General features: G+C 28.8%; 1 protein-coding gene across 2 annotated transcripts; it reads left to right on the top strand.

Annotated features, from left to right (window-relative positions):
* The first annotated feature begins 211 nt into the window (after window positions 1–211).
* Window positions 212–1666, top strand: LOC145952793 (putative pterin-4-alpha-carbinolamine dehydratase, chloroplastic). Of its 2 annotated transcripts, XM_083065783.1 has the most exons (3): window positions 213–770; window positions 1185–1349; window positions 1536–1666. In XM_083065783.1, exons 1-3 carry the CDS (start codon window positions 567–569, stop codon window positions 1539–1541), a joined length of 375 nt encoding a protein of 124 aa, XP_082921909.1. In that variant the 5' UTR covers window positions 213–566; the 3' UTR covers window positions 1542–1666. The 2 variants fall into 2 exon arrangements, with proteins under 2 accessions (XP_082921908.1, XP_082921909.1); XM_083065782.1 differs by having other exon boundaries at window positions 212–770; window positions 1185–1666.
* Window positions 1667–19706: the final 18040 nt, after the last annotated feature.

Raw genomic sequence — 19706 nt, forward strand, 5'->3', positions numbered from 1 at the left:
TGGTTACACTACTAGAAAAATACTATTTAACATCGCTATATTTACATTGGTTATATTAGAACTGATGTAAATTATAAACATGGTGGCAAACTTGTAAATAAATAGAAAATGTAAACATATTTACATCGGTTGAGAAGAGAAACGATGTAAATATGTGCAATTCTACATCGGTTTTATTATTGACCGATGTAGAAATTGAGACTTTAATATGTGCCTTGCAAACACCTACCATACCCTTTCATCTCACAATTAGGGCTTCTCCTTCCAAGCAGCGACGCTAACCCCCGCCACCGCCATACCGGAGCTCTAAGGCGGAGCCACCCCTCGCTGCCTCTGTCAGTCACTGTATCCACTTCCTTCCCGAATCCATGACCAACTCCACCTACGCCGGCCATGAAAACAGTTAGGTTTCGGAGAGTCGTTGGTTATGCCTCAACCTAAACCTGCTGGTCCTGAACCCGAAGGTGGCATTCCCTACGGCGTGCCCCACGGTGTGGCCGGCAGGCGCGGCATCCGTGACTGTGAGTCGTCGGTTGCCCTCGGTGCACGCGACAGTGGACGATTTCATGGGGGATTTCGGGGCGAGGGACCCTTTCCCTGCTGAGTTGGAGAGTGGGTTCGGAGAGAAAGTGCTGGGATACGGTAACACTGAGCACAAAATTCTTATCCCCAATATCTCTGCTCTCTCCCTCTCACAGCAGGACTGTGCCCCCATTTCCCCTCTTCAGCCCCCCATCTCCAAAGATGATGCTCAAACGCTCGTTAGAAAGGTAACAACCATATCTCTTAATATTAAATTATGATAATTAAATTTGTATACTTTCCTTCTCCTTTTTTTTAATTTTCGTTTAGCAAGGGACTGAAGAATCTAAAGATCTGAAATTCATGTGATAGTATTTTGATTAGTGGCAAAGGTGATGAGATTGTTTGTGCATGAATATTACCTCAATTATGTTTTTATCAAGATGAAGGAAAATGTATGAATGTAATTTTTTTTCATACCTAAGGCTATAAATGTTGATGTATCTTTTCATTATTGTTTTCAACATTTCATTTTGCAATGTCAGGTTGACATAATTGACTCTTTACAGCTTATTCACCTGATTTAATCAGAACAGTTTTTTATTCTTCCTAATCGTAGTTTTACATATATAAAATATATTCATGTTGTTCATTGGTGACAGGGGGATCTGTTGAGGGTGAAAGTGAACAAACTATCTTACATAAAAACACAGCTTCCTTACTCCTACTATTCACTTCCTTATTGTCATCCAGATCACATTGTTGATAGTGCTGAGAATCTTGGTGAAGTCCTTAGGGGTGACCGCATAGAAAACTCTCCTTACGTGGTTGGTTAAATTTTGTGCACACTTTTGCATCATTTTTCATTCTGTTAAGAGTTTATTTGAATACAAATTTAAAAACACTTTTAGGAGCTTCTTTATAGGAGAAATCTCTTTATTTTCGATAAAGAAACTCTCAAAAGTACTTCTAACTTGTATTCAAATACACTCTTAATATGTTTAATCAAACAGGAGTAATAGTTCATGTTCAAAGAGGCCACGAATGTCCCAATCAGAAGATTCTTTCAGCCTTAATGGAATTGAGGAGTCAAATGACATTTTCGATAAACTTGGATCACATAATTTAAACTGTACTTCTCCAGGTATTTTGCCCCCAAATAAGCCATATTTGGCTTTCTAAATTCTATCTGTATGCTCTTAACTTTTTTGGTTCCTTGACTATCTTTTGGTGTAGACAAAAGTCAGTTGCCAAAGCAAAAGAGCAATGCTAACAAGCATGGTGATAAGAGGAATTTTAAAGTGCCTTCTGCAAAGGCAAAATTTGAGTCATCCACTATGAAGATGGGTGCATCAATCTTCAGTTCTACTTGTGGAGGGAGCAACTTTTTTGGTATGTCAAATGATTGTTAGGCCTATCGTTCTCTTAATAAATCTTCTGTAGTTTCCCTTTCTTCATGAGCTTTATTTTTTCCATTTATTATTTATTGTGTATCTTGCATAGTGTGAATTTTTGATTGAACGTTAGCTGTGATTTCATTTAACCTTTTTGTCATCTGATTCGTGTTTTGCATTAATTATTTCAGTTATCTATCAATTCAGATCATTCGATTTAATATTTGAGAAAACTCATCTGAAGTTGTTTACGGAACTATTCTGCTGTGTGGATATACATTGTGTATTCTATTTAAAAACTAAGTTCATGATGCAACTGAGGCTTTGCTTTTACTACTGTGGTTGTAATGATAGGCGCTTTTACCACTGTGGTTGTAATGATAGGCCTATTTTGGTTATGTGCTTATCCAGCTTGAAAGCAGTCAGGCGTGCTTATATTGTTTATAACAGATATACATGAACCACAATCTTGCAATAACACCTTGATTTCTTGAGAATTGCACCATTTTACATTATTTTTCTTGAATCTTGAATTCAATATCATTTTGGCTATATTTGAGCCACTGTTGATTCAGTTTATTAATGTTCAGCTATTTGCACTTTTAGAACTTTAGCGTATCATTTATTCTAGTCAATTATAATTTTCACTATTCATTTTAGACTTAATTATAATGTATAATTTTTTCAATGTTCAGCTATTTTCAATCTAAAACTACTCTTAAAAATTTATTATAAATTATAATGTATATTTTTTATGTGAAATTATGGAAGTTAGATATATTTAATGATTTTTTTATTATATATAAAATTAGTTATTTTTATTTATATATACTTGGATGGGTTGTTTTTCACAATGGTGTATTCTATTCCTACTGTAGGAAATGGAAGAATATCTGGTCTTAAAAATGTAACAATATCTCATAATATAACATGCACTGTTGCTTTGAAAATGGCTATTAATACAACAATTTTTCCATGACAATTGATAAAGAATATTGAAAAAAAATTAGTCTCTCCCGTGCATCTTGTTAAAATTTTACATTAATCAGTGTTGGTCAAGTGTTGTTGATGGTGTGGTATGGCTTGTCTCCTTTTGCACTCAAGATGTGGTACTCTGGTATAATGTCATGTATTTTGGGATAATGTGTAAATCAGGTGATGATGATAAAACACAACCACTCTTGGTCAAAAGATTTTGATACCATGAAGATGCACGCCTTCTATTGCCATTTTTTAGAGTATATATGCATTATACATAGTTCATGTAAAGGTTTTGTGAGGAAATAAGGGTTCTTAAGTTGTGGAGCTTGTGATAAAAATATGGTGAATACAGTGTTTGAATGCAATGCTGCTCTAAATCTGATGAATATAATAAACTTTGTGATTGTCTTGCACGCATCTTTTCCTCTAGGTAAGAATTATTGCACACAACTATGTATGATATTTATATGAACTGTCCTGATTGTCGTCATCTTGTAAAATATAAAGTCTTTAACTATATATGCACCTTGATCTTCATGAATGCAGTGTAATACCTCGTGAAGGAGTTGACATAGAGTATGACTCGGCCTGTAAGGCAGTTAAAGAGATTGAGTCCAGTTTATTGAAGCATCTCAAGGAACAAAGGAAAATACTTGGAGATACATCAGTAAGATCTATAGTCAAAGCAATTGGAGTTTAATATTTGTTATATTGCTTAAAATCAAATTTTGAATGTACTTATTCTATTACAGATTACTTATGTCAGTGTTGGAAAGGATTCATACCTATTGGAAGTGCCAGAAAATTTGAGTAGGAATATTCCTCAGGATTATGAACTGCGTTCATCCAGGAAAGTAAGAAGACACACAATGTTCTGAAGACTTATCTCAATTAAATGCAAATTCGTGTAGATTATGTATTTGAGTCTACAACAATATTTCATTGTCGAAAAATATTATTAACACATTCACTAACATACTATTATTGATTTGAATATTAGAAATTACAAAATCATGAGTGAAACTCGTTAAAGAAGTGAGACCCACTAAATTGTGTTTTTTTAAAGTAGATTCCAACCAATTGCAGAGTTTCTCCATTTGCTAGCTCATTTTCATTGTTTGTCAGCTTTTCTTGTAATTAATTGTGCATACTTTTATCACGAGTTATCTTTTTACACAAGAGTATACTATCATGTTGCATCACATTAAAAAAATTAATCCCTGTGAAATTGTTGGTTAGTCCTTGATACATTATATTCTGCATATACCAACTATGGACATAAATGAATTTTTCTCTCATTTTCCCTATCTAGTATATGCAGGGCTTTTTTAGGTACTGGTCTCCAGATATTAAATTGTTTTTGAGACAGCTCTCCCAAGTTGAATCTGAAAAGAAGTCCTTGCTTAAAAGTACACCGCAGAGATTAATATGGCATTTTTTTGAAGGCTGATTTGAAGAAGTATAGTCAGAAATAATAAAAAAATAAGCATAATTTTTTTTTTAAAATGCAATCTACATCGGTTCTCAAGAAAACCGATGTAAATTTAAGCATAAATCTACATCGGTTCTCTAGAGAACCGATGTAGATTTAAGAATAAATCTATATCGGTTGTCTAGAGAATCGATGTAGATTTATGCGTAAATCTACATCGGTTTTTCAGAACTGATGTAAAAATGTATACATTTTTTATGTCGCTCTATTTTACATCGGTTTTAGAACCGATGTAGATGACTTTAGAGAATCGATGTAGAATATGCATCTTGTAGTAGTGTTATGTGTAACATGTGTCGTATTTGTTATGATTGTGTGTGTTACCTAACATTTATTTCTACATTTGAATCAGAGTAAGATGTTTCTCACTCCTTTGTTGCTCTGTGTGTATTGTTATTGTGTTACAGGTGATCATTAGTATGAGGATGTTGGTGATGAGGTTTAAGTCTCATTGTGGGGTGTGCTTTGATAGGACATGTGACATCGAGGCTTAGTTAGGATTAGCATAGGGCTTTCATTATGGTTATTGTGTTTTGGAAAGACTAATGTTTTATTTTGTCATCATTTCCGCATTGGACTACAATTTATGAAATATGAATGTAAACTTTGTATCTATGTGTATTGGGACCTTGTTTCAATTAAGAAAGTTTTATTTACATAGGAAATGTACTTTATATTTATTGTGTAATATGTATCTAGGGTAGAGAGTGTCACAAAATATATATTACAAAGAATTAACTTTTCATTTTTTCTAAATTTACAGTTTGATATATACATTAAGAACTTTTAATTCAAAGATTGAATTATTAAAACTTGATATAAAATATGTTATCAAATAAAATAAATGTACCAAGACTTATTCTTTAATTGGAATAAATGAATTTTTCTACACACACAATGTAACATCCCGAATTTTCTACTAGTATAATGGTTAATTATTATATATTTTTATATTTATTAAGATTAATTTCTTATAGTTTTTTTAATAATAGAATGTTTTAAAGGTTTTAAATATTTATGAGTATTTTAATAATAAATATTTATGAAAATTATTTTGTGATATTTTGATTTTTTTAGTAGCCTAGAACAGGCCATTCTCAAACTAGAACGAGCCGTTCCAGACTACTAAAATGGGCTATAAAGACTATATTGGAACGGGCCGTTCCAACACAGGATTTTATGAGCAATATGCGAAGTCAGAACGGGTCGTTCTGATTTGGGAACAGGTCGTTCCAATCATGGCTTTTGGAGGTAAAATGTGATTTCAAAACTGGTCATTCTAGTTTTCGTACGGGTCGTTCTGAATATGAAATTTACGTATGACCCATGAGTCTAGAAAGGGTCGTTCCGGATTTGAAACGGACCGTTTTGGCCACTCCTAATGCCTATAAATAGAATGTTCTCGCACTCCAAAAACACATTTTTTCACTTTTGACCTATTTTCTTCTATACTCTCTGAAGACCAAGGGGAACTCAGAGGAGGAGATTAGCAAGGTCTTGTTTTGGTTTCAACTCCTATTTATCTAGGTAAGGGGGGAGTGAGAAACCTTGCTCTGAGTGTGGGAATGAGTGTTGGGTAGTGGGATTGGCCCTCAATCCTATGTTTTTTGTATGCTCATATGAGAGGTTTTACCCAATTATATATGTTTCTTCTATTGCTCTTATTATATGTAAATAATTGTATGTTTTGAGGTCTCTGTGGGTTCTTGAGAGAACCCTATGAAAAACAGGCAAAATATTAATGTTTTATGTTTTGCTTTCTGATTGCTCTATTGTATTCCTTGTTGAATGTGATGTGTAAATGTGTGATTAATTTTGAGAATAAATATGTTTTGATATGAGTTAGAGTGTTATATGGGTTCTTGCGGGAAACCCTATGAGAAACAGGCAAAATATGAATATTTTCTATTTTGATTTCTGATTGTTCTGTTATATTCCTTGTTTGATGAGATGTACAAATATGTATTTAATGTGAATATGATGAGATAATGAGAAATGTGATTGAGACACGAGATATAAAGATATGTGATAATGTGATATGATGATGTAATGTGAAATGTGATTGAGACATGAGATATGAAGATATGTGATAATGTGATATGATGATGAGATATGATGATGAAATTTGATGATGTGATATGAGAATGAGACATGATAATGTGATATGGGAATGAGACATGATAATATGATATGAGAAAAGCATCGAGTCTTGATTGACATGCATCATGTGCATAAATGTTTTTAAGGGTACGATATATATGGAATACACCGCCAGAGAAGGCCCCCTGGTGTAAAAGCTTTGGGGATTAGTCCTTGGGGATAGCTTGGTTTGTAAGTCCTAGTCTCGCCCATTGTGTGCATGGAATGTATCTTGCGCGGTTTAGCTATCCCGATAAGACTCTGGTAGTATGTCCTTCTAGTGAGAGTGCGTAGAGGGTGTGACCTGACATGTACTCCTAGACTACTCTTCGTGTATTTAATGTTATATGATCAATTGATATTTTTATGTCTTGAATGAGTGAGATGCGATGTTCTTATTAATTTATCTATGTTATATCTGTTTTGTTTGTGTTTGGCTATCCGGGGTATATTTCTACACTATGAGCCAGAGTGAGATGTTTCTCACTCCCTTTTCTCTGGTGTTTTTTTTTTATCTAATTGACATACAGGTTATTATCAGCATGAGACTGAGGATGTTGGTGATGAAGCTTAGGCTTCTATGTTAGGATTTGCTCTGATAGGACATGTGACATCGGGGCGTAGATAGCACTAGATTAAGATGTTTTTATTAAATTATTTTAGAAACTTTAGTTTTATTTCTTTGTAATTTTTGCTGATTTTGTTAAGTTATGGATGTGGTACTCTCTATCTAAACACGTTTAATATTATAATTATGAAATGTTATGTTATTCAAATTTTATTATTATGTGTTATGGTATGCGGGGTAGAGGGTGTCACACACAATCAAACTAATTTGTGGTGATACTCAAACTTATGATTTATAGTTTGGATATAAACTAGAATTACGTATGATTAGTTAAATTGTGACTACATATCCATGATTCACTTATGAAAAGTCTTAAAATATATAGATTACTTACAAGTATAACTAATAATAAACATCTATTATGAGATTACAAAAATTATTGTGGTGTCTTACCCATGACGTGCTACTACCATATTTTAATAGTCGTTAATAATAATAATAATAATAATATTGTTTTGTTGTCACCATCGCATGAAAATCAAAAATCAAGAATATCTTTCAAACATAATCTTACCTATAATATAAAAATCCAAAACATAATCCTAATTTTGTCTGATGACCATACATGTGGTGTTGATTAAAGGTGGAGGGTATACATTAAAAAATCATGCTGACTTCGGCGTATAATAAGTACAATAATTATCAATCGCAATGACAAATAATGTGCTTTTCGAAATAAAATAAAATAAAAAGTTAGACTTTGGTGACAAGGATCACACTCATTTTTTAATTTTAGTTTTACAAAATGTAACTTCATAATTTTATTTTAATAAATCGAGTTAAATTTTACTCAGACTAACACACTATAATTAAATTAATGTAAATAAAATGAAAAAAATACAGAAATAAGAGAGAGAATGAAAATATAATTTTCAGGACAAGCACAAAAATCTTAAATGACAAACAAAGGGTGTTTTTGGTTATCAATAAAATGCAATTTATAAAATAAACGTATATTTTATATGATTAGAATTTATAATAAATAAATAAATTTAAATATGTAAATTATATTGTAATTAAAATTTATAAATAAATATTTTAAAAAATTAAATTGTGTTTAAATTTACAAAAACATAATTTATACTGTGGTATAAAGTTATTTTTAATTGTTCATAATTTTAAAATATTAAAATTAAATTTAAAAATAAAGATGGGAAAATATATTGAAAGAGATAATGGATCAAAGATAAAAAATTTTAAAAACAATTCTCGTTAAAATAAATTAAAAACATTCTCATTTGAAAAAACAAAAATCCTTTATGAAAACGTTATATATCATTCGGTATGATTATATTAAAGTATATGCAAAGGGATTTGATTTTATTTTTTTATATAAATAAATATATTTTTAAAATATTGAATATTTTTATCGGAAAAATAGATTGATTAAAAAAATTTAATCTCTTGCATTAAATCGAATTTTAAAATTAGTATAAAACTTTGTTATACAATTCATTTATTTAGTTTTAATTTTCACTTATCAAAATAAATGAATATTTTTTTTTTTTTTACTTCTTTCCTTCTTACTTATCTGTGCAAAAAATACATCATTTCTACTCTATTTATTTTTTTCTTATCTTTTATATTTGTTTTCTTTTGATCATTTCTTTCTTATTTCATTTTGAATTCATTCTTAAGATAAGATCCATTTAAGTAAACTTATCTAGAAGCACTTCAAAAAAAAAATGAAATAATTTTTTTGAATAGTTGAAACTAACTTTTGTATAAGTTAATTTATAGAAATTATTCTTTATTAGCTTCAATCTCTACAATATTACTTTTAACTCATGCATAATACTGTTTTAGCTTATAAAAAAATTTATTTCTATTTTTTTTTCACAAAAAAACTTTTAAAAAAATTTATTCAAACATAACCTTAATAGAATCCAAAACAATCGGTGTTCGCATGAAGTAGTTGAATTATGATTAAAACAAGACCCAGAATATGGTTGAAAGCAAAATTTCAAGGTTTCATTGACTCGTTCTCTAACTGGTTCAGTAACCCGATGCCGTGTTTGATGCACATGTGAAGTGTTTGATCCTTATATGTACTGCAAATAGAGACCCTTTCAAATGCTATATATGTACACTGTCTGGGAGAGTAGTTGTTCGGTGTTACTAATTCATTTATGTAATTATCCATGTATGATCTCTTCTTGCTAGTGTTGCTTCCTCGAATCCTCTGTAAAAGAAAATGGTTAAGAATGTGAAAACATCACTGGGGAGGTGAAGTTCCAGGCTATTTAATTGCTAAGGTTGCTAATTTTTTTATTATATATATATATATATATATATATATATATATATATATATATATATATATATATATATATGTGTGTGTATGTATGTATATAATTGTTGGGATGTAATTAAAATCTTATATCATTAAAATAAAAAGAAGAACATACGTCTATAAACATATGAATGTCTCTATTGGTAAAATACCTTTTGGATGATGATAAAAAATAAATTTATGAGAGTTTAGAATCAAAGTCAACAATAATATACTAATGTCAAGACATGTGTGTGACAAGTTGCCAAATGTCGATACATAAAGCTATTCACTTTAAAAAAATTGGATTCTATATATCTTCTTGTAAAAAAGGTAAAAGTTTTTCATGATAAAAAGGTCATAAAATATTTTCGGTTGAAAGCAGAATACCATTTTCTAGCTGTGGAGAGAGTTTCATATAAGTTATTAATAAAGGAGACATACAAATGCAATTGTTTATTTTGCCAAACCCTAAAATCACTCAATAGTTTCAACCACACATGTAGACACAGTTAATAAGAAACGTAATATATACATAATTTTTTTTGTTTGATAGAAAATATAATTTATTTGTATGAAGTCGATCTTTATTATAATAAAGTAATATCTTCCAAACGCGACTTTATATTCAAAACTTTGATTGAATTCTAATCTTAAATTAAGAAATATAAATATTCAACTTCTTAAAGTAACAACTGATCATCGACGAACAATATATGCATAATTATTAAGGAGCACTGCAGCAACATCATCTTCTGATCCTTTCATTCAACAGCGTGAGCATACTATGCAAATTTAATTATGGTCAACTACTGTATAGAACGTCATAAATAATAAAGAAGAAGAATCTCTTATAACAATGAAGATAGACTAATTTAATTATGCTTATCTCTTCCTAGTTTTTCTTTATATATTGTTCATTTCTTATTTTGTATCATCTTCTAATTTCCATGAATGATTAGTGTGGTGGGATGGCACCGGTCACTTTCATGCACTTTGGAAGCACTTCGGGTCATTATTAGTGTTGACAAAGGTGTGTCTATGAGTGATCTAGTTTGAGACAAACATCAGCGGAACGTGATAATTAACGGGAAAATATTATGTGGGTGGACGTTACATGTAGACAATTCTTTCAACAATTACTGTAGTTGCCCGGGATTATTTTGGAGGGGCCGAACAAGTTAATCTTGAAACAGTCATTATGTTTGGTTTTAAGGCATAATCAAGCTGAGTATGAAGCTCTCCTAGCTGGTCCAAGGTTAGCCAAGGATGTGGGAGCCATTCGGGTAACCTGTTGGACATACAGATTCCAAAATTGTGACCGAACAAGTCAATGATAATTTTCAAGTGAAGGACCCTTTGTTACTATAGTATTTTCACTTGTTGAAAAACATGTTTGAAGACTTTGAGGAGGTACAGGTCCACCATACACCTTGGACCAAAATGAACACTACAAGAATGTTTCGTTTTAGAGTCGGCCAAAAGCCGACTTTAAATAATAAAAATTGACATAATGTTATCGGTTATTCGTCGACTTTTGGCTGATGCTAAATAAGTCGACACAATTCTTTTTGTGTCGACTAAGCCGTCGGTAACAATTTTATTTATTTTAATTTTTTATTATCGGTTAAGCCGACACTACGTCGACACAAAATTTATTTTATTTTTTTCTTCATCTTCTTTTTCTAATTTATCATTTATTCGTTCGTAATTTTAGCATTACCGAGACTCAATCCTAGAACCTTAACATGTTAAGGAAACTTGATAACCAACTGCACCATCATTCATTATGCGTATATAAGATTCAAAAAATTATCTTTATCTCTCTCAAAGCACGTATAGTTTCGAAAAAATCAACATTATTCTTTAAAAATAGTGTCGGTTTTTCTAACGCTAAATTTAAATTGAGTTTAGTGTCAGAAAAGCAGACGATATTCTTTAAATATAGTGTCGACTTTGTCGACACCAACTTAATTTAAGTTTAGTGTCGGATAAGCCGACACTATTTCTTTAGATATAGTGTTGGCTTTTCTGACGCTAATTTAAATTAAGTTAGTATCGACAAAGCCGACGCTATATTTAAAGAATAGCGTCGGCTTTTCCGATACTAAACTCAATTTAAATTTAGTGTCGAAAAAGCCGACACTACATCTTAAAATAGCGTCGGCTTTTCCGATAATATTTGCGTTAGCTATTAGCCGACGCTTATTATTCGTAGCTATTTCGTTGTTTTCTTGTAACGAGCTAACCAGTTAGCTTGGCTAGCTAGCAGTCGAAAGCTGAGACACCTACAAACCTTTATTCAGCAGGAACTCTCAACGCCAAGCATAGTTGAAAAGGAGTGCATAAAGTCAGAAATCAATCCCCAACTTGCACTACAAGAAAATATTGAAATATCTATGGAAAATAAGTGTCAGCCAATAGCTGATGCAAATATTGTCAATCAATTTAAGATATAGCATTAACTTTTTTGACACTAAATTTAAATTAATTTTAGTGTCAGAAAAGTTAACGCTATTATTTAATTAAGTAGTGTCGGAAAAGTCGATGCTATATTTAAAAAATAGCATCAACTTTTCTGACACTAACTTAAATTAAGTTTGGTGTCGGAAAAGCCGACACAATTATTTAAATATAAACTATCTTCAAAGGGAAATCAAAACTATTTGTGGACAAGATCAAAAATTTTTCGAGTTCCAATAGATGGCGACTCCATTGGGGAAGTTTAGAGAAAGTCAAATCCATTAAATGAAAAATTTAGCAAAATAAAAACAATAATTCAAAATGTTTACCCCTTTTATCTTGGTTTTAAATATTTATCTGTTTGTTTATCTTATTTGTAAATTATATATATATATATATGTTTGTTTATCTTGTTTGTAAATATTTATCTATTTGTTTTAGTGTGGTTTTAATATTTGTTTACCTATTTAAATTTATGCACTTTGTTTGAAATAAAAATGTACACACACTGTTGCACACAACAGTTTCCCTTATACCCGGGGGCAAGAGTGGATAGCCATAGGGAATAGTTAATGTATAGTCAACCCAAGTGATGGCCTTGAGCTTGCAGGTCATTTTCGGATGTCAAACTTAAGGTGACAACTGATTACTCTAGCTTAAAATACTGCACAGGCCCTAGAGTCTGCTAGGTGACAGCGACAGAGATATTGGGTCCCTATAATGGGGGCACCTTGGGAGCCTTTTAAAGACCGGCGAGAATAGTTATAACCATCCTATACCATGCACCTTTCTTTACAGGGACCTCAACTTATGGATTTGAACGTGATTGTTCGTGGGTGTATGTTGTTTGAGCATATGTGTGTGCATTTATTTATTTTCAATAGGAGTGGATTGGAATTTTAAAATAAGCAAATATATATATAATATATATATATATATATATATATATATGTATATATATATAAATATATATAAAGTAATAAAAAAATCAAAATAAATAAAGAAATTAATACCCCTTTATGCATTCTTAGGCCATCATTCCATTAACATCATATAGGTAGTTTTTTAAGTAATAAATAAGTCCTATCTTTAACATGCATCATTTCTCCTTAAATAACAAAAACATGATGAAGTATAGACAAAAAAAATGTCATACATTTTTAGGTTAACTCATTACCCCATCGTGCATTTATTTTCATTATATTATGGAAAGATTAGGTAGCACATGCATAGACAGTTAAGAAAGGTGAATGTTGTAATATATGATAATAACAGCGAGAGCCAAAAGGGGCGTCAAAAGCCTAGCCCAGGACATTCCTTATAAGTGGTTCCGTAGGGGCACAAGAAAAATTCAAGAAAGAGACAACAACAGCGAGATAAAGCAAAACCCACCAAGGATGAATAAGCAAGCTTATAGTCAACATGGGGTATGAAAACCCCCCAACAGAAAGGACCAAACTTAGAAAGGCTTTAGCGAAGGAATACTCATATCCTAGAACTGCACAATCCTTAGAGGATAACCGCCTAAACAAAGGCAAAACAATCAAAGCTACAACCATTAGAAGTGTCCCCTCATCACATTAGTAGGCATCATTTTCCTTTTGTCCAAGTCGTAACCCAAAATTTTTTTGATCTTATGACTAAATGGTTTTGACTACCTTTTGAAAAATCTCATCAATTAGGGAATGCCCGGAAACCAGACTAATCCTTAATATTTTTGAAAAATGGTTCGTAGGAGTCGCCACCAATGTTCACTACAAGAAAAAGTCAAATTTCCCACGGATTATTTCCCACGGACCAAAATCCGTCAGAAATTTCCCACGGGTTTAGATCCGTGGGAAATTTCCGACGGAATTTCCCACAGATTTTTACATGAAGGAATTTCCGACGGACTTTCCGACGGATTTAAATCCGTGGGAAATTTCTGACGGAATTTCCCACAGATTTAAATCCGTGGGAAATTTCCGACGGAATTTCCCACGGATTTATATCCGTATGAAATTTTCGATGGAATTTCCCACGGATTTAAATCCGTCTAAAATTTTTGACGAAGTTTCCCACGGATTAAAATCCGTCTGAAATTTCTGACAGAGTTTCCCACCTCTGAAATTATTAAATAAAATTTAAGCCAATTATTTTTCAAATGCAACCAATCCTAATCGCATCAATACACACAACAATGCACTATATAATATTTTCATTATTATATGGGTGTTTTCAAAATATAAATAAGATAAATATAAATCAAAGTGTGTGAGGTATGACTTATATTACCTTTATATAATTATATGTTTAGGTTATTATAAATTATAAACTAATTAGCATAAATGTGTTTTTTGTTACTTATCTTGAAAAATACCAACACATGACGTTCAAATTTAAGAATAACATATCTTTTCTTTAATTTTTCAAAATCACTCATCTCTTTGAAAATAACGTTATTAATTAAATAAGGGGGGAAAAAGTTAAATTATGTTCTGCAAATCATATATATGTATCTATCATTTATTTCTAAATTACATCCAATAATACTATGTCATTTTGATGAAAACTTTCATTGATCTTCAATTTTGAAAATAAGATTTTTTTCAATTCATTTTTAAAATTATTACTTAAATTTAATATATTTTTTTAAATCACAGTGTGCATGATATTTAAAATAAATTTCAAAAAGCGTTGAAATAATGAAATAAGAGATCAAATCTCATTTAATTATTGATATTTGTATTAATAAATTATTTTCTCTTAATAGTATATAAACAGTATTATCATATATAAGTAGTTGTATGTGCCACTTAAATAAATAAATAAGAAAATTAATACTCACTTAAAAATTTGAGAAGAGATATATGTATGACGTTATTGAGAAAAACTTCAAGTAGGGGTTAATGGAATTTTTTCTATATTAAATCTTCTTTATTTAAAACTTAAAACATTAAAGTTAAAATAATTACACTAAATAATTATTTTTTTTCCTAATAACTGATTGATTTAAAAATCTCTCTTTAAGTTGTAGTAATTTCTTAAATTTACATTTTATTGATTTCTGAATTTTATATTTAAGTAAATCAGTAAAATACAAATTAAGTAACGAGTATAAATATGAGTATTTAAAACTTCAATGAATCTATATATAGAAAGTAGAGATAAAGACAGAGAAAATGAATAGAAGAAAAATAGTTAAATATATAGCTGTTTGATTATCTATATAATAGATAAAGAGAAATATACGTCATCTTGTAACTGATTTTGTCTAAAAATTAATAGATAATCATACCCTTAACTAATTTTTATTTTATATATTCTAATTTTATTTGAAATAATATGATTATATATTTAAATAGTTTAATTTTAATAATTTTTTAAGTATATTTTTGTCTTTTCACTTAAAATATTTGAATTTCTATATTTTAATTTGAATTATTTTTTAAGTATATTTTTGTCTTTTTGTCTTAAATTTTTGAATTTCTATATTTTAATTTTAATAATTTTTTATTTCTATTATTTATTAATTCTTTTCATTTTAAATATTTTATAACATTAATAAAATTTTATAATTTTAATCTCTCTAATTTTATCTTACTTTTTATTTTATAAATATAATTTGGATTATTCATTTTATAATTAAATTAAATTTTTTAAATTTTTTATGAGTTTACATTCTAAGAATGTATTGAAATTCCTCAATATTTGATTATTAGATAGCAACAACATGGATATTCTGATTATTAGACATTATGTTATAATTCTACTACTGATCGTACTATATGTTATTTTTAAATTTGAACTCCTAAACTTTATTTGTTATGTATGACATTTTATTTTGTATGAATGAACTTGTTTTGATTTATATAATTATGATTGATTTAATATATTTAAATAAGATAATTATTTAATAAAATTTTGAATTTAAAAAAAATAATTTTTCACAAAATTTCCCACGGATTTGTTGAAAATGTAAGAAATGGTTTTAAATTTGATATGAAAATATTATGATATTATTAGATAAGATTTTAAGTTAGTATTTTATTAATAGTTGATAATTAAAAAATAAAACAAGGATAAATACATTTTTTGAATTTTATATGTTTGATTTAAGATAACTTATAAAATAACTCTTTGATAAAGTTATCCCGCTCAGTAACTCATGGCGTGTGTTGAATTTTATCGATCTAATTAATTGTTAAATTAAAAGTTACTAAATTTTACTAATAATTAATATATAAAATTAATTAGTTTTGGAATAAATTATTTGTGAATTAACAATATAATTGAAACATTAGTTATTTTAAATTATTTAACTAAAATCTTATTGATAATTTACTATATGATCTTAATATTTTTGTATAATTAATATCTGGTTTTACTATATGATCTTAATATTTTTGTATAACTAATATCTGATTTTAAATTTGATATGAGAATATTATATATAATTAGATAAGATTTTAAGTTAGTATTTTATTAATAGTTGATAATTAGAAAAAAAAAACAACAAGGATAAATACATTTTTTAAATTTTATATGTTTGATTTAAGGTAAATAAATATATTAAATTAATTAATAATTTATTTAAAATATTAAAATTTAATTTATAAGTATGTATTAAATAAATATTTATAATTTTTTAAATTATATTAGCATTATAAATTATAAAATTAAATAATTTAAATTATAATTTTAAATAAAAATAAGTAGGCCTTAATTATAAAGGTAAGTACATATAAATAAATAATAATTAAATATATTATTATTATTATTAATTATTATTATTATTTGTAATATAAAAATATTATATATTATTATTATAGTATAAATATGAGATTGTATATTTGAGGATGACTTAAATGAATTAATTTGTACAAGTTATACTGACAACATACATATACATTTCGGTAACTTACTCATAAGAACTTCACAATTAAGCGTGCTTGACCTGGAGTAGTACAGGGATGGGTGACCTTCTGGGAAGTTTCCCAGAAATTGCACAAGTAAGGTTAAAACACACTAAACAATGAAATATCGTGAAATAGAATCCTTGAGAGACCAAATATGAGGGTTGTTACATTAATAAATTTATTAAAATTAAAAAAAATCCTTGGGAAAATCCGTGGGAAAGTTACCCACGGATAAAAATCCGTGGGTAAATTTCAGACGAACAATTTACCGACGGATTAGTGTCCATCGGTAATCCGTCGGAAATGCCTCATTACCCACGCATTTTGGGCATTTCCCACGGATTTTTGCCGTCTGAAATACCGAATTTTCTTGTAGTGGTTTTACTCAAAACATTGGAAAAAGAAAAGGTTTTTGACGCTACAAGAAAAATGTAAATTTCCAACGGAAAATTTTCGATGGATATCGATCCGTCAGAAATTTTTGACAGAATTTTCTGACGGATATATTTGTCAGAAATTTCCGACGGATTTATATTTCCATTGGAAATTTCCAACGGAATTTTCTGTCAAAAATTTTCCGTTAGAAATTTTCGACAGAAATATAAATTCGTCAGAAATTTCTGATGGAAACTTTTTGACGGAAAATTCCGTCAAAAATTTATGATAGAAAAATAAATCCGTCAGAAATTTCTGACAGAATATTTGGTTAGAAATTTCCGACGGATTTATATTTTCGTCGAAAATTTCTGACGAAAATATAAATCCGTCGAAAATTTCTTATTTTTAATTATTATTTTTAATTTCTTATTTTAATTTCTTATTTTTAATTTATTATTTTTAATTTTTTATATATATTTGTAGTATTAAAAATTTTATATATCTTTTAAAGGTATAAATATATATTATAATTATTTATTACAAGTTTTTTATATCTACGATTAGTATTAAAGATGAAAATAAATTAGGTCACACTATATTTTATTATAATTTAGTTAGTTTGAACATAACTTTCTTTAAAAATATATATCTTAAGTATGACTTATTTATCTATCACAGACATTTTTTAAATGTTTGGGTAGAACTACAATCATAAAGACTTATTTTATAATAATTTAACACTATTAAAAATATAAAAATTAATATGTTAAATTTTATAAAAATAAAGTTTAATTTATTTATGATATAAATATGTTTTTAATATCTAATATATATTTTTAGATGATAATTTATTTTAAAATATATCTTATAATAACAATTCAAAATGGAACATAAATCTTATGATTTTTCTTATTTTGATTTTTTTTAATCAATGTATACAATTTTACTATTTTGATTTTTTCAATCAACATATGCAATAAATAAAAAACACAAATATATGTGTATACATGTATATATATAATATAGGGGGTTATAATTATACCGGTGTAACTTTTACTAAGTATTATGTCGCTCAATAACTTTATATTAAATGTGAATTTTGTAAATCCAATCGTTAAATTGAAAGTTCATATCACTTTATACGTGTATATCAAATTTTGTTAAAATTGAACAACAAATGGAACGTAATCAAGGTGTTCATATTTTAGAGTATTTTGAAATGAATATATTAAATCAATTTTGTTTTATAAAAATGAAGTATCAAATCATCTTGGATTAATATAAAGTTTTGCATATATAATCTATAAAAGATATGAACTTTCAATCTAACAGTTGGATTTACCAAATTCACATTTAATATAAAGTTATTGAGTGATGTAATACTTAGTAAAAGTCACATTTAATATATATATATATATATACACACACACACACACACACACACACACACACACATATATATATATATATATATATATATATATATATATACACACACACACACACACACACATATATATATATATATATATATATATATATGGTAAATTCTCTGATGGACTATCAAACCAAGTGGTGTATGGGTACACCATGAACAATTACCACTAGATACATCTAAGCTTACTGTTTACCAATGCACCTTATCACACTGGATTCAAATTTTGAATTTTTTACTGAATTTTTTTTAAATTACCCAAAAAAAAACACGTGTTACGGAGCACTGATGGAGCTGCTGTCAATTTCAGAACGGGCCGTTCTGAAATCAGAACTGACCGTTCTAAATGAAAAAATAACACATGAATAATGCACCAGAACGGGCCATTCAAGAAGAAAAAAAAACACGTGATGACTGGACTAGAACGGGCCGTTCCGAAATCAGAATGGCCCGTTCCAGATTCAAAAATAACATATCATTACTTAAACCAGAACGGGCCGTTCTGAATTCGGAACGGCCCGTTCTAACTCATATTTGACATAAGCACTTTTTTTTAAAACAAAATAATATTTTTTTTTCATTCTACTAAATTATATTAAAATTTAAGTATAGTTTTTCAATTGATAATATTTTTCTATTAGAATTAGAGGTTTACATTAATTATATGCATAAATTTCTAATTATAATTAGAAAATAACACCAAACAAATTTTTTTATTATAAATATAATTTTCTCTCATATAAATTATTGCAAAAAATTGTTAGTTTTACTTTTATATCTCGATATTTTCCTCTTAAAAAATGATGTTACCAAATATTTTTGAATTTGATTTACATTAGTTTAATTGCTTTTAAGGTGCATAGACTTTCGTGGTTTTGTTGTCAATGCTACAAACATTAGGCATTGATTAAATGTCACCTAGTGTGAGGAGAGATACTCATTTTCTGTTTGGATTTACATTGGGTGCTAATGTATGTGGCGTTAAATATAAGTTAGACAAAGGCCTTCTGCCTAATTAGCAGACACGAGAGAATAGGAGACTCTTTGCCTCAATCACATCAAGCATCCTATGAATGAAGCCCAAAACTAGGCCTAATAAGCTTA

This window comes from Cajanus cajan, chromosome 10, assembly GCF_000230855.2.
Source record: "Cajanus cajan strain Asha chromosome 10, NIPB_CcT2T_4, whole genome shotgun sequence".
NCBI lineage: Eukaryota > Viridiplantae > Streptophyta > Magnoliopsida > Fabales > Fabaceae > Cajanus > Cajanus cajan.

What these genes read in the sequence shown, in the direction of transcription:
- LOC145952793 (XM_083065782.1), top strand. Translation starts at nt 567, where the DNA reads ATGGGGGATTTCGGGGCGAGGGACCCTTTCCCTGCTGAGTTGGAGAGT. An exon ending in CTCAAACGCTCGTTAGAAAG is followed by an intron (nt 771 to 1,184) that starts GTAACAACCATA and finishes CATTGGTGACAG; the next exon opens with GGGGATCTGTTGAGGGTGAA.